General features: G+C 40.1%; 1 protein-coding gene across 1 annotated transcript in view; it reads left to right on the top strand.

The window, feature by feature from the left end:
* DNAH7 (dynein axonemal heavy chain 7) overlaps positions 1 to 13,133 on the top strand; it is a 227,691-nt gene that overhangs the window by 126,153 nt on the left and 88,405 nt on the right. The window contains exon 36 of the mRNA XM_034786290.1: positions 12,576 to 12,731. Within this exon, the coding sequence (XP_034642181.1) occupies positions 12,576 to 12,731 (156 nt within the window). The remainder of the gene's footprint in view (positions 1 to 12,575; positions 12,732 to 13,133) is intronic.

Genomic DNA, 13,133 nt, shown 5'->3' with positions numbered 1-13,133 from the left:
TATGTTGTCATATTAATGAAATATTAGGAAAGTGTAATTGAATAATCAATTAAAATCTCTGTAATATGGTTGCTGAAATTTTATTACTGGTGAAAATGGAAGTGTCATATTGTTGTCTAGTGCTGACTTGTACAATACAGGCTTTTCCAAACAAATTATGCTAATATCTCTCATTCCTGACCTGCATCTATTATGATGGACCTTCACTGGGTAGAGAATGACAATCCTGCCAATTTATTGAGCTTTCAAAGGGTAAAATTCATCTAATTTTGGGGGGCTATGTTTAATGTTCTCTGCTCCACTTAAACCTCTTGAAACCTCTCCTCTCATGGTAAGGGTGCATTGGTAAAATAGCCAGGAGAGGACTTTTCCCCCCCTGTGCTCTGTAGAGATGGGGTTCTGCACTGGTCCCAGAATAAGTACCAAAGGGGCCATTAGAGTGGGCTAGGAGAGGAGCTATTGGATGAATGCTTATTCAGATCCATTAGTCGCAAACCTCTGAATTGGTGGCCATTGTTCCATCCTATAGGCCATAATAGCAGCAACAGATGTCCAATGATACAGCCCCTTGGTCCTATCCATGAATTATGGGGAGGTATATTCTGTCCTGGAATTACCTGGGGTGGAAAGTCAATCTAAAGGACTATGATGATATTGTGAAAATCATGTTACAGGTATACAAATTAATACTAGAACTTGAGCATTCTAGGAGGAGGAACAGCCGCAATTTTAACAAGCTGTGCCACATCGCTACATATGACAAATTCATATTTGATTACTATATTTAGGATCTATTTAGCCACATTGCTAATTAACTCAAAAGTAATCTGTTGTGTTTTGCACACATTACACTAAAATAGTACTTGACACTACAGTTCTTAGCTATTTTGAAAGAACACAAAAGCAAAAGTATGATATGTGTAATTAAGAACATTCAGCTAGATTTATTAATTTAAAATACAAGTCTGTTGTCTACTCTAATCTTTTACAACCTGATAAAGGAAAAGTTTTTGAAATATTATATGCTTACAGAAAATTTCTGATGTGATGCTAGAAGAGCAGACTGTGGGGCTGCAGCATTGTAACTCAACAGCCTCCAATCGAGCCTATAGGATAAAATAGTGGTTACTGAAGATCAGGGGAATCCCCTTTCCAAGTTAGCAACAACTCACTTAGGAATCCGCAGAAATTAAATGTTGTTTGACAAAATCATGGTAGGAGTGGCAGCAGATAATACAGGGATACATAAATTCTGTCTTTTAAACCTCCAAACCCCAAAGGAGTTAATTAAAACATAGCAAAACCCTCCTTTTCCCCATGTTCCCAACAAAGATGTCATAACTTATTTCTGTGATTTTTACACAGTAACAAACACTACCAGTACAAAATTATTCTGTTTATTCTTTTATCTATATTGAGGGTGTTCATACAGGTATTGGTGGTGATAATAGCCAAGTTGTGGGCTGATGGCATTCACCTCTATCCTTTCCTATACCTCAGGAATTTAGGGATGCAACTGCTGACCCTTAACTAAGGTTCAGTAACACAGATACATCACAAACTTGAAATATTCTCATATTTCCAGCTCATGGGTTTATTTATATGGGAGAGTAGAATAAATATTCTTCAAAGCCAAGTCCTTCTTTTCCATGAGAAAGGCTTGAACTTCAAAGTCAGGTTTGGAGAAACAGAACTTCCTCAGTTCAATATTACATTTATCTATTCTGCATTGTGATTACATCTTGTGAAAGACTACATAGAAACAGATGCAAATACTTATGAAGTCCTTCACTACAATTAACAAACAGAAACAAGTACACACACCAATCCTAGAATTTCTGGGATGGTGGACACAACAGCAAGGAGCCCTGGCTGGAGGAATTTTGACAAAAAGAAAATGCAAAGTGTTCACAATAGATAGTTCACATAAGTATATTGGAGCCTACCTGAATCACCTAATCAATCAAGAAAACTGCTCAAAACACGAAGAGAAGAAACACATTTCTTTGGGCAAAAGGCAACAAAAAAAAATGCACTTCTAGCATGGAAAGCTCAGAAGGAGGAAACCATGTCGTCTAATAAGACACCACTTCAGCAGTTGCATACCAACATAAACAGGAAGGAGAAAGGATCCAGTCACTGAAACAAAGAAGTAATAGGTGAAATCATGCAAAGCAAATCTAGATTCCCAAAGGACTCTTTACAGGAGTCAACAATGGAAAAATGGACTGGCTACACAAAGAGAAAGCAAATCTTCCAGGCAGGTTCCTTCAAATATCAAACAGTTGGAAGTGTCTTGGCTGGATCTGCTCACTACAAGGGAAAACAACTCTACATTTCAAGAGAAAGAGAATTTGGAAGTAAAAGAAATACATGTATTGTTACACAAGTGCCTCAAACTTATGATATATGTCTTCCCAAATCAGAAAATGAAGAAGAAACTAACAAAAGAGTAATGGTCACTGTAAGGATGTCAAGATGACCATTGTTCTTGGGTCTAGTGGAAATATCAGTACAATTTCTATTATAATTTGTTAGACAAGATCTTCTCAGCCAAGGACTTCATTCATGTTCAGAATTTTTAAACTTGATAACCTGCCTTTTGAAAGGGAAATGTTTGCCGACAAGGGATTTTCATACAGCTCCACTGACTTTATTTTTTAAAACATCTTTCTATTCAGCATATTTTTTCCAGCATCTGAACCAGACTTTCTTTCTGATATAAGTATAGAAGGCAGGAGTTCCAGCAGCTCTGGAATACTTACTAGAATTACATGGCATAGACTGGGACCTCAAAACACACACACACACACACTCTTTATGAGGTGGCAAGCACTCAAAAGTTTCAAAATGTCCCATGGTGTGTATGCCTTAGGATAGAGTTTTCAATTATATGATCTGTATTACTATTTTTCCCACAGATCCCCAGCCTCACTCAGTACACAGGATGGACCTCTCAGGGATGAATCACAGATGTATAGTGAAGAAGATTATCTATAGGATCCCTGCCGCATTTGTTGCAGAAGTTGGACTGTGTAGTGAACGAGGCAGGGGATTGCAAGAAAAGAAAGGACAGTGTCATGGTTAATGCAGTTGAGCACTGCCCTGGAGAGTTAGATTCTATCCCTGTCTCTGCCAAAGAGTTCCTGTGTAATGCTACACAAGTCACTTAAACCAAACTTTTCACCGGTGGTCACCAAGGTCCGTCTAGCCCAGTATCCTGTCTTCAGACAGTGGCCAGTGCCAGATGCCCCAGAGGGAATGAACATCCCCTGTTGCTCATTTCCAGCATCTGGCAAAGGAATCACTCAGCACACTGAAATGAAGATAAAACATTTAATAGGTACTCATTACATGGGCACTGTCCATCCTGTGCACTGAATAAGGCAGGGACTTTTAGTTTTGAGTGCATAAGTGCCTAACACATGAAGTTAGAGACATAAATAATAGAAACACATTTATTTAAAATAAGTGATGGTATAGGGTAGGGTATGTTTTCCAAAGCTTATGAATTATAATCAAAAGGAAGTTTGGTCTTGTAGAAAGCATACAATGTTCTGTACTTGAATGAGAAAGCAAGATAGTTTTTTAATGTCTATAAATGTTATTTAATCTGTCTAAAGCAGAGGTGGGCAAACTATGACCCGCGGGCCACATCCAGCCCACGGGACCCTCCTGCCCGGCCCCTGAGCTCCTGGCCCGGGAGGCTAGCCCCTGGCCCCTCCCCTGCTGTTCCCCCTCCCCCGCAGCCTGAGCTCACTGCGCTGCTGGCACAATGCTCTGGGCAGCCAGGCAGCGCAGCTGCAGAGCCGTGCGGCCTGACCCAGTGCTCTTGGTGGCGGTCAGGGGACAGGGAGCAGGGGGTGGTGGATGGGGAAGGAGTCCCGTGGGGGACCATCAGGGGACAGGGAACGGGTGGGGTTGGAGGGGTAGGAGTCCTGGGGGGGTTGTCAGGGGGCGAGAAGCAGGGGGGGGGTCGGATAGGGGTCGGGGGTCGGACCATGCCTGGCTGTTTGGGGAGGCACAGCCTCCCCTAACCAGCCCTCCATTCAATTTTGGAAATCCGATGTGGCCCTCAGGCCAAAAAGTTTGCCCGCCCCGGTCTAAAGAGATGTCAGGCTGTGTAATGGAAGGCAGATTTTATAAGCATTTTGAAATTATTGACTCATCATTATTTTGGGATACAATAATTATTTTTTTCATCTTCAGTCACTGAGTAGTACCTTGTTCATCTTAATTTTGTCATTTGATTATTAAAAGAATAGTATTTTGGGTACTATTTAAAAAGGATCCTAATTTGCATGATGAAAGGGTTGGAACAACTCTAATTCATCATACAGAATTGACAAGAATTATGGGGCAAATCCTTCCTTCGCCACTCTTTTTGTAGACATGTAAAGCATGATAGACAATGGAACTAGTACAGTGGAGTATTGTTGCTCTAGGCGGTGGGGCAGGATGCAGTCCACTTAAAGGGACTTCCAATGCTGCATACTTCAGAGTTCTGTATGTACCAGCATATGGGGTGAAGCAGGGATGGGACCAGGGAGAGGTGGCAATGTGTCTGTCAAATCCACAGCTGTATGGATTCATCAACTAAATCTCCCTATCAGGAAAAGGGAGGGGAAAGCAGCCATCACAGAGGCTGCTGCAGGAGCAGCCTCCGAATGGCTCTGCTTGTGCTCCGTGGTCTGGAGTGGGAGATTTGGTGCCTCCTGGTCACTGCAGAACCCCATACACACAGCCTTTAAATTTGAAATTTGAGAGGGGGAGATGGTGTATCAATATTTAAGTCTAAAGCTGTAATGGTTTATTAGTTTTCTGCGGCAGTTTTGTTATTCAGGAATTAATCTATTGTAGATCTGGACAAACTCCTTTCCTGTGCTATGTTGATGTCTTACATGGGAGAAGGGGGTGAAGGAAAGTTTTCTTAATTCTGTACAGAACTGCAAACTTACACTTGGGAGAGCATTACGTTGGAGCTACTGTGCATCTTAGCCTAACATGGCCCCCAATGTTATATCCTGAAGGGTTGGAGGCACAATCTGGCTCCTCTGTATGCTGGTGTTGACATAATGTGCCAGTGATGTGAGCATACTAATTGTATTTGGAAGAATAAATAAGTTCCAATACCTATTCCCCCTACCAGTTTCTTTGAGATATCCTCAAGCTCCTTTATGTCCTTCCAGGCTGACAACCTCTACTTGTAATGTGAGTATCTGTTTTGATATTTAAGAACAAAGTGAATACTTGTGGTGTTAATTACAGTAGTATTTAGTCTGTGATTAAAAAATATTCAAGGGTTATTAGTTTTATGATGGAATGAAACAGTGTTTAGGAAGTCTTAGTTTTATGGTCTTTAAATTTTATGTCTTTCCTCCTTCTCCCTCCATCCCCCCTCAGCATGATAAAATTCACTAAATGATAAAAGAGCCTGCCTCAAGATTAATGGCTTAGTTTTGTTTTGTAATAACTTTACTGAAGAACTTTTGTGAAAATGAAGGAAGACTGTGGTTAAATCTACCCTACAGCCAGGATCAACGCTCTGAGATCAATCCACTGGCGGTCAATTTAGCGGGTCTAGTGAAGACCCGCCAAATCGACAGCAGATCACTCTCCAGTCGACCCCTGTACTCTATCCCCAACGAGAAGAGTAAGGTAAGTTGACGGGAGAGTTTCTCACGTCGACCCCCCATGGTAACTCGACCTAATGTACCTTGCATAGCATAGGTCGACTTACTGCGGTAGTGTATACGTAGGCTAAGAGTGGAAGGAAACCTGGGTACACCACTTGTTTTCTTGAAATGTACATAACAATATTTTCTACAGAAATTCTTCATCATTATCATTATCAAATGTGCATAGTCTACTGAGGACCATTGTGCCAGTCAGAGTGACCATGGTTGATGGCACCATACCAGGCACTGCAGAGTGAAGGTCTGAGATCTGGCTCAGTCCTGCAAATCTACAACTCTCTGGGGCAGCCCCATGGTGATGCCAGGTAGGGTCAAGGTGTACACCCCTTCACTTGTCAATGAGAGTTTGAAAGCACAGTGTGTGGTGTTTTTGTCTATCCTGGCAATGTGGCCAAAGAGCACGCAACACCACTTTTGAATGTATTGGGCTATTGGAGGAAGGCCATGTCTCTGCGAGATTATGGCATTTCAGACAAAGTTGAACCACTTTATGCTCAGGATTTAGTGCTGACAGTGCATATGGAATGCTTCTAGCCTCTCCAAATCTGCCTCTAAGAGGGTCCAGGTTTCTGACCCAAATGGCAGTACAGGCAGTACACAGGTTTGATAGATCCTGAACTTTGTCTCAGTACATTTTTGCATCCATAGGAGAGACATGGACTTCATGGAAGAGGAGGTGATACTTAATTGTCATAGGACCTCTTAGGTGCTGCAGTAATTTGAATGATGCTTGCAGCTGAGGTAGACAGATGCCTCAACATTCTCCACGGTGCTTAATCCCTTCTGCACCAAGGTTTCTGTTGGCCCAGCTCTGCAGTTCTGGACCTTGATCTTCACCCCTGTAGTATGGGCAGTGTTTTGGAAACCTTGAAGGGCAGTGCTGAAATTTTCTAGCTTTGCCACAATCAAGGTAATGTTGTTGGCATAGTTTTGGTCAGTGAACACTTCTTGATGAAGCTTGATTCCAATGTGTGGTGTGGCAAGCCCTAATATCCAGTCAATAGCTCAACAGGATAGTGCCAGGGTGAGAATACATTCTGCCACACACCTGAGGTTGAATAGAAATGCAGCAAAAGTCATGAACCAGTGCACATTCTTGCACTGGTATCAGTGTGAAAGTGCACCAGATTTAGCAGAACATTTGGGACACCAAATCCTTTCCATGACAGCCAAAGTGTTGACCTGTCAGCCAAATAAAAAGTTGCTTTGATGTCTATATATGCCATGTGAAGCAGGCAATTAAATTGTCAATGCAGCTCAACCAGAAACCGGAGGGAAAGGACAATGTTCACCGTCGGCCACCCAGGAATGAAACCTGATTGCTGTGGACAGTGATGTATGTTAAGTGATGTCCTACTAATAAAACAGTAATGAAAACCTTTCTGGGGACCAGTAGCAATAAGATTGGCCTGTAATTGCCAAACTTGATGTCAGATCTTTAACTCTTGTATTATGATACCATGTTTCCATTCTGCTAGTACTATGCCTGATGCCCATACTTTTAAAAACATTTGATTCAGGCCAGTGCTCACTGATTCCAAGGAACGATTGAACTGCTCATGTTGAATGTTATCAGTTCCAGCAGCACATCCATTCCATAACTTTTGTAAGACCTTTCATATTGCCTCGAGTTATGGAGGCTCTGTTTTTGTCCCTGGGTCTTCAGCCATACAGTTTGCCAGATCACATTGCTCTGGGCAGTCATCAGCAGGTGCATGGTTCTGCACACTTTCATAATGTGTTTTCCATCTTCTCAGGATTTCGTCGATTGATGAGCAGGAAGACCCATTTGGTTTCATCTTGAGAATATTAGAAGGCTGTTTGTGGCTATCAACCACACATGAGATAGTCCTGTAGACAGGACGCAGAATATTGTGCTTTGGCACGTCCTCTGCTTTATTGGTCAAGGAACTGATGTAGACTTCACAGTCACATTTTGATATGGCCTGAAAAATGCCTTTCAATCACTTACATTCTGGGACATCTCCCTGCTTTGGCGTTCTGATTTTTTTGCTAATATATCAAAGGCCTCTTCAGAAAGCCAAGGTTTCTGCACAACCCTCTGAAGCTGATTGTTTCAGTAGCAGCATGTGATATATATAGCATTACATGTCAACTCCAGGCGATCTCCATGTCATCTAAGAGGGCATCGAGATTACGTATGTGATCTTCGATGGCCTGTGTATATTTTATGGCTTCAACAGGGTGCTTGGAAAGATGGTGGCGATTACTGTGTGTGGACATCTGGTTTGTGAGGAGTTGGATAATGCAATGAGAGCTCAGCAGCAATTAGTCAATGGTCTGAGTTTGCTGGTGAGATTTCACTATGTGGTCTTTCATGGCATGTCCATTGATTGAAATCCAGGTTCAGCAATGGTTATTGAGGTGCCTAAACCAGGAGCCTATGACAGAGAATCTCTCAACAGCACACAGTGTCAGAAACTGAATGGTGTGGTCATTTGGGGAATCCAAACCATAGTGACTATCATGATTTCACACCCCTTTCAACCACAACCAGTTACACCATTGAAATCTCTGCTCACTAACAGTCATGTGGTGGAATTTGATTTTTGCTGCTAGCTGGTGGTAGAATGCATCCTTTTCCACAGATGATGCATCTTCTGTTGGCCATAATGACAGATGGCAGTGTTAAAGCTGAGCATGAAGTAAGCATGAGAAGATGTGGTTCTGTGTGGTTAAGATTTGTACTAGAGGTCGACTGATAACTGCCACACCTTGACTACTATCTGGACTACTGGAGTGGAGGAAGGTTGCTGCTTCCACAGTGACTTGATCACTTTATGGCAAGTGAGCTATGATGCCAGTGATTATGATTTTGTAGCTAGTGAGTTCTTTGACAAGGGCTGTCTTGTACTCAGTACCATTCAGTGTTAACATGATCCATGTGGAGACATGAAATAAGCTAAGTGGGGTTTGGGTTTTGCCCACTATATGCACGTGAAACACCCCTTCTTCTGGATCTGGCAATAACAGGGGCTTTAACTCTGGTACTGTCATGACTGGCTGCCTATTTGTTTTGCTTTCCCTATTTGGGTCTTGGGAAACCTAGAGGGATTTTTCAGAGGGGTAACCATCCCTCTTCTCAGGAATTCTTCTGCCAAATGCCATTGGTTCCTGAGGGTGTGAATGACCATTTGGAAGATCTAGTTCATTTTCTGCCTTGTACAATCCATGCACCAACAGTCATATCCCATCCATCTTCACCATCATTGGAAAATTTAGCGCTTATCTGCTGGGTCTGTCATTGGCATTCACTCATTACCTTTGGGCCTTTGTGTGCTCCAGCTGAAGCTGAGGCTCGTGTGGGCAGGTATGACTATACTTTGAAGTACAGCAGGTAATGCTGCTACTACCTACTGCAGAAATACAAAGAAGTTAAATCATAGTTAATCAAGTTAAATCTCTCTCTCTAATGCAGTATATGACAAGCTTCTAGCTGATAAAGATAGTCTTTCATTCTGTATCCATAGACTGATAGGTATGCACTCCTCTTTTGGGAATTTTGAAATGATCAAAAGAAAAAAGTAAATATGGTTCTTACCCTGCATGAAGCTTATCACCTGCTCAGTCACAATACTCAGTAGTTTCATTGAATTGTGATAACTATTTTCTCTGTTATCTTTTATCTTTGCCTTTATAGAAGTTCAGATTTTTCCATCCAGAGTAGAGATTAAATATTCTTTTTGTTGAGTTTATTATAATTTAGATCTAAAAGGTATAATCTGACAAGTCTAATAGCTGTTAGCAGAGATTAAAAAAGACATTTGAAGCTGTATAAAACCAAAAAAAATGGTTGGGCTCTTTCAAAAAAAATTATATTTCTCATTGCAAACATGTGCAATATAGTTTTTTGCATTATTTGACTACAAAGGACCAGATTATATCCTTTTATATTCCTATGGAGGTGACGAAAGGACTAAAAAAATCTGCTCCTTTGAACCACATTTGTCAAAGGAAAGAGATTGTGCAAACACAACATTATCCTTTCCTTCTTTTGACTCTGTAAAAAGCCCTTATGCACAATCCTTGTTCATGTGGCTTTGCAGTTTTGACAGAAGCATGGCTGCTTGGGAGGGTGAAACCCGAGGACAACTTTCCACCATGGTTTCATTCTTCCCCCGGCCCCCTGGGGATTTCCCTGGATAAAATGAGGCTTGCCCTGTCAAAAGGATAATATTCTGGTTAAAGAACAGGACTGGGTGTTAGGGAATCTAGGTTCTCTTATTATTTGATACATATTCTGATGCATTCAGAATACCATGTTAGAATGGGTTTGTGAGCAGAAGAAGGTGAGGAATAAATGTAAACATGACTAATGAAGGGGCCATTCCACCAGGGAAGTCATGGAAGTAGTACTCTCTCATTAAAGTCATGGCTTTCTGTGGAAGCCACCCCACTACCTGCCTGTTTCATATAGGAGCATCTCCTTTGCAGGAGGAAACTATGAAAGTGAAAACTCATGAAGCTTCCCAGCCTTTTTCTATGACAAAGCATGATTTGGCCCAAAACAAAGTGGGTTATTTTGTAAGTAAATTTGGCTTGTCTGTAATTGAAGGAATATGCTGATTTATGCAACCGTCAAAATTCTTATTCAATATAGAAAGGTAAAGTCTGACTTTCTAGTTTTCATGCATTTTCATTCTAATAATAATATATTTTAAAATTGGAAATTAAGATGGTCTAAGGACAGTAGTTACAGAGATTCTAATTTGTAATGTATTTCTTGACAAATTCCTTTTAGCATGAGTACAGATTGTTTTAGAATAAGATGATATAGTTTCTCATATATTCATTCATTTTTTTCAATAATTATAGTCCTCACACACACAATTCCTTTTTTTAATATATATATTAGGGCCGTCAAATGATTAAAAAAATTAATCGCGCAATCAATCACATTGTTAAACAATAATAGAATACAATTTATTTAAATATTTTTGGATGTTTTCTACATTTTCAAATATATTGATTTCAATTGCAACACAGAATACAAAGTGTACAGTGCTCATTTTATATTTATTATTGATAACAAATATTTTCACTGTAAAAAACAAGAAATAGTATTTTTCAGTTCACCTAATACAAGTACTGTAGTGCAATCTCTTTATCATGAAAGTTGAATTTACAAATGTAGAATTATGTAAAAAAAAAAAGACTGCATTCAAAAATAAAACAATGTAAAACTTTAGAGCCTACAAGTCCAATCAGTCCTACTTCTAGTTCAGCCAGTCGCTTAGACAAACAAGTTTGTTCACATTTGCAGCAGCTAATGCTGCCTGCTTCTTCTTTACAATGTCACCTGAAAGTGAGAACAGACATTTGCATGGCACTGTTGTAGCCAGCGTCGCAAGATATTTACGTGCCACTGAAGATTCATATGTCCCTTCATGCTTCAACCACCATTCCAGAGGACAGTTATCCATGCTGATGACGGGTTCGGCTCGATAACGATCCAAAGCAGTGCAGACCGACGCATGTTCATTTTCATCATCTGACTCAGATGCCACCAGCAGAAGGTGGTTTGGGTTCTGTAGTTTCCACATCAGAGTGTTGCTCTTTTAAGACTTCTGAAAGCATGCTCCACACCTCATCCCTCTCAGATTTTGGAAGGCACTTCAGATTCTTAAACCTTGGATCGAGTGCTGTAGCTATCTTTAGAAATTTCACATTGGTACCTTCTATGCATTTTGTCAAATTTGCAGGTGAAAAATACTATTTCTTTTGTTTATCATTTTTACAGTGCAAATATTTGTAATAAAAATAATATAAAGTGAGCACTGTACACTTTGTATTCTGTGTTGTAATTGAAATCAGTTCATTCCCTTTCTTGGTCTCCTGCACCCAGGTCAGTTCCACCCTAAAGTGGAAGGGAATGTCTGGTGCTGCACAACAGTAATCTATTAGGTTCTCATCCAGCTGAAGTCAATGTCAAAACTTTCATTGACTTAAATGGGAATAGGGTCAGACTTTTAATGACCAATTCACAGTGCTTCTTGAAAAGAAGCGTTGTCAGTTTTCCTTGAAGGGATGGTGACAGTGATACAAAGTTTTGTGGGAGGAGTTAAACTGAGAATGAAATAAGGCATTTCTGAGGACCCTAACAGTTAGAAGGAGGATTTAGGGAGGGAGTGGGTTGTTTGTTTTATCTAGCTGGAACTAATAGTTATAAATGATGTTTTCATTATTTTCTGTTCCATAGTGTTGGCTTTTCTGGAGTGAATATATTACAATATTATTAATGCCAACTGTAAAACCATACATTTAGATATGTTTGCTTTTCTCACATTAAGATGTTGGTTCTTCAAATGGAACTACAAGCACACACCCTTATGCCTGTATAGAGTTACTTTGAAGCCAAAGAGACTTTGTGCAGGCATAAAGGTCCACACTTGTGGATCCTTTTACAGAATTAGTGCCTAGGTTTCTACAAGCAATACTTGATCAAATCATACCTAGTTAGATTCTGAGATGATGTGTTTGGAAAGAGAGATTCATGTACTGAATTTGCGTGATATACTGTAAGTATATAGACAATCTGAGAAAATGTGAAATATATATGATGAGATCTAGATGTTTATTTCCCCTTAACAAATTGGATCCTAACACTTTTTGAATTATCCTGAGAATGTTGGTTTATCTCTGGAATAAAAAATTAAAGAGATCTGAATGTTAATGATCAGGGATCAATTATCATCCCATCATTTTTAAGCAGTGACTTGTGAAGTTGTTGTGAAAACTGTCCCATATAGATGTTTGATAATAAATTTTAGTCTTGTGCCTTTTGCTGAAACACTGGAAAATTTGTCAGATTTATGTACAAATGTGGTTTAATTTTTTTCCTCTTCACCAACCTTTCAGCATTTTCTTTTAAATAACTTGAATAAAGAAGTCTACAAACCACTCCTCATTAATTTCTCAGCACAAACTACAGCAGCTCAGACTCAGAATATTATCATGTCAAAGCTGGATAAAAGGAGGAAGGGAGTTTTTGGTCCTCCTCTTGGGAAGCGAATGGTAACTGAAATCTATTTTTTTTTTTACCAAAATAAATATTTAAATGCATTATTTCTCAAGTAAAATTAAGCAGGAATAATTAACATAGTGTAATTCTAGAGTGACAGAGTTCTAATTCTCCTAATTTAGACTTTCGTGCTCCCTATTCTTTTCATGTAAATGTAAGGGAGTCTATGTCCTCAGATCCGAATTGAGGGAGAGGGATACTTCGGTGGTGTACTTTCTTCCACCTATCCTGAGACTTTCTCACAATGTTCCAGCTTCTTGAAGGGATGGCAGGGGAGAGGGGAGGATAAGGGCAGCAGGTGAGTGATATATATCGTAGCTGTTTTCCGTCCCATATCCACAGGAGTAGCCAGTGCAAATAATTGCAAACTGAATCCACGGTACCCAGAATTGTTT

This window comes from Trachemys scripta, chromosome 11, assembly GCF_013100865.1.
Source record: "Trachemys scripta elegans isolate TJP31775 chromosome 11, CAS_Tse_1.0, whole genome shotgun sequence".
Classification (NCBI taxonomy): domain Eukaryota; kingdom Metazoa; phylum Chordata; order Testudines; family Emydidae; genus Trachemys; species Trachemys scripta.
This window is presented reverse-complemented; position numbering and strand designations above follow the sequence as displayed.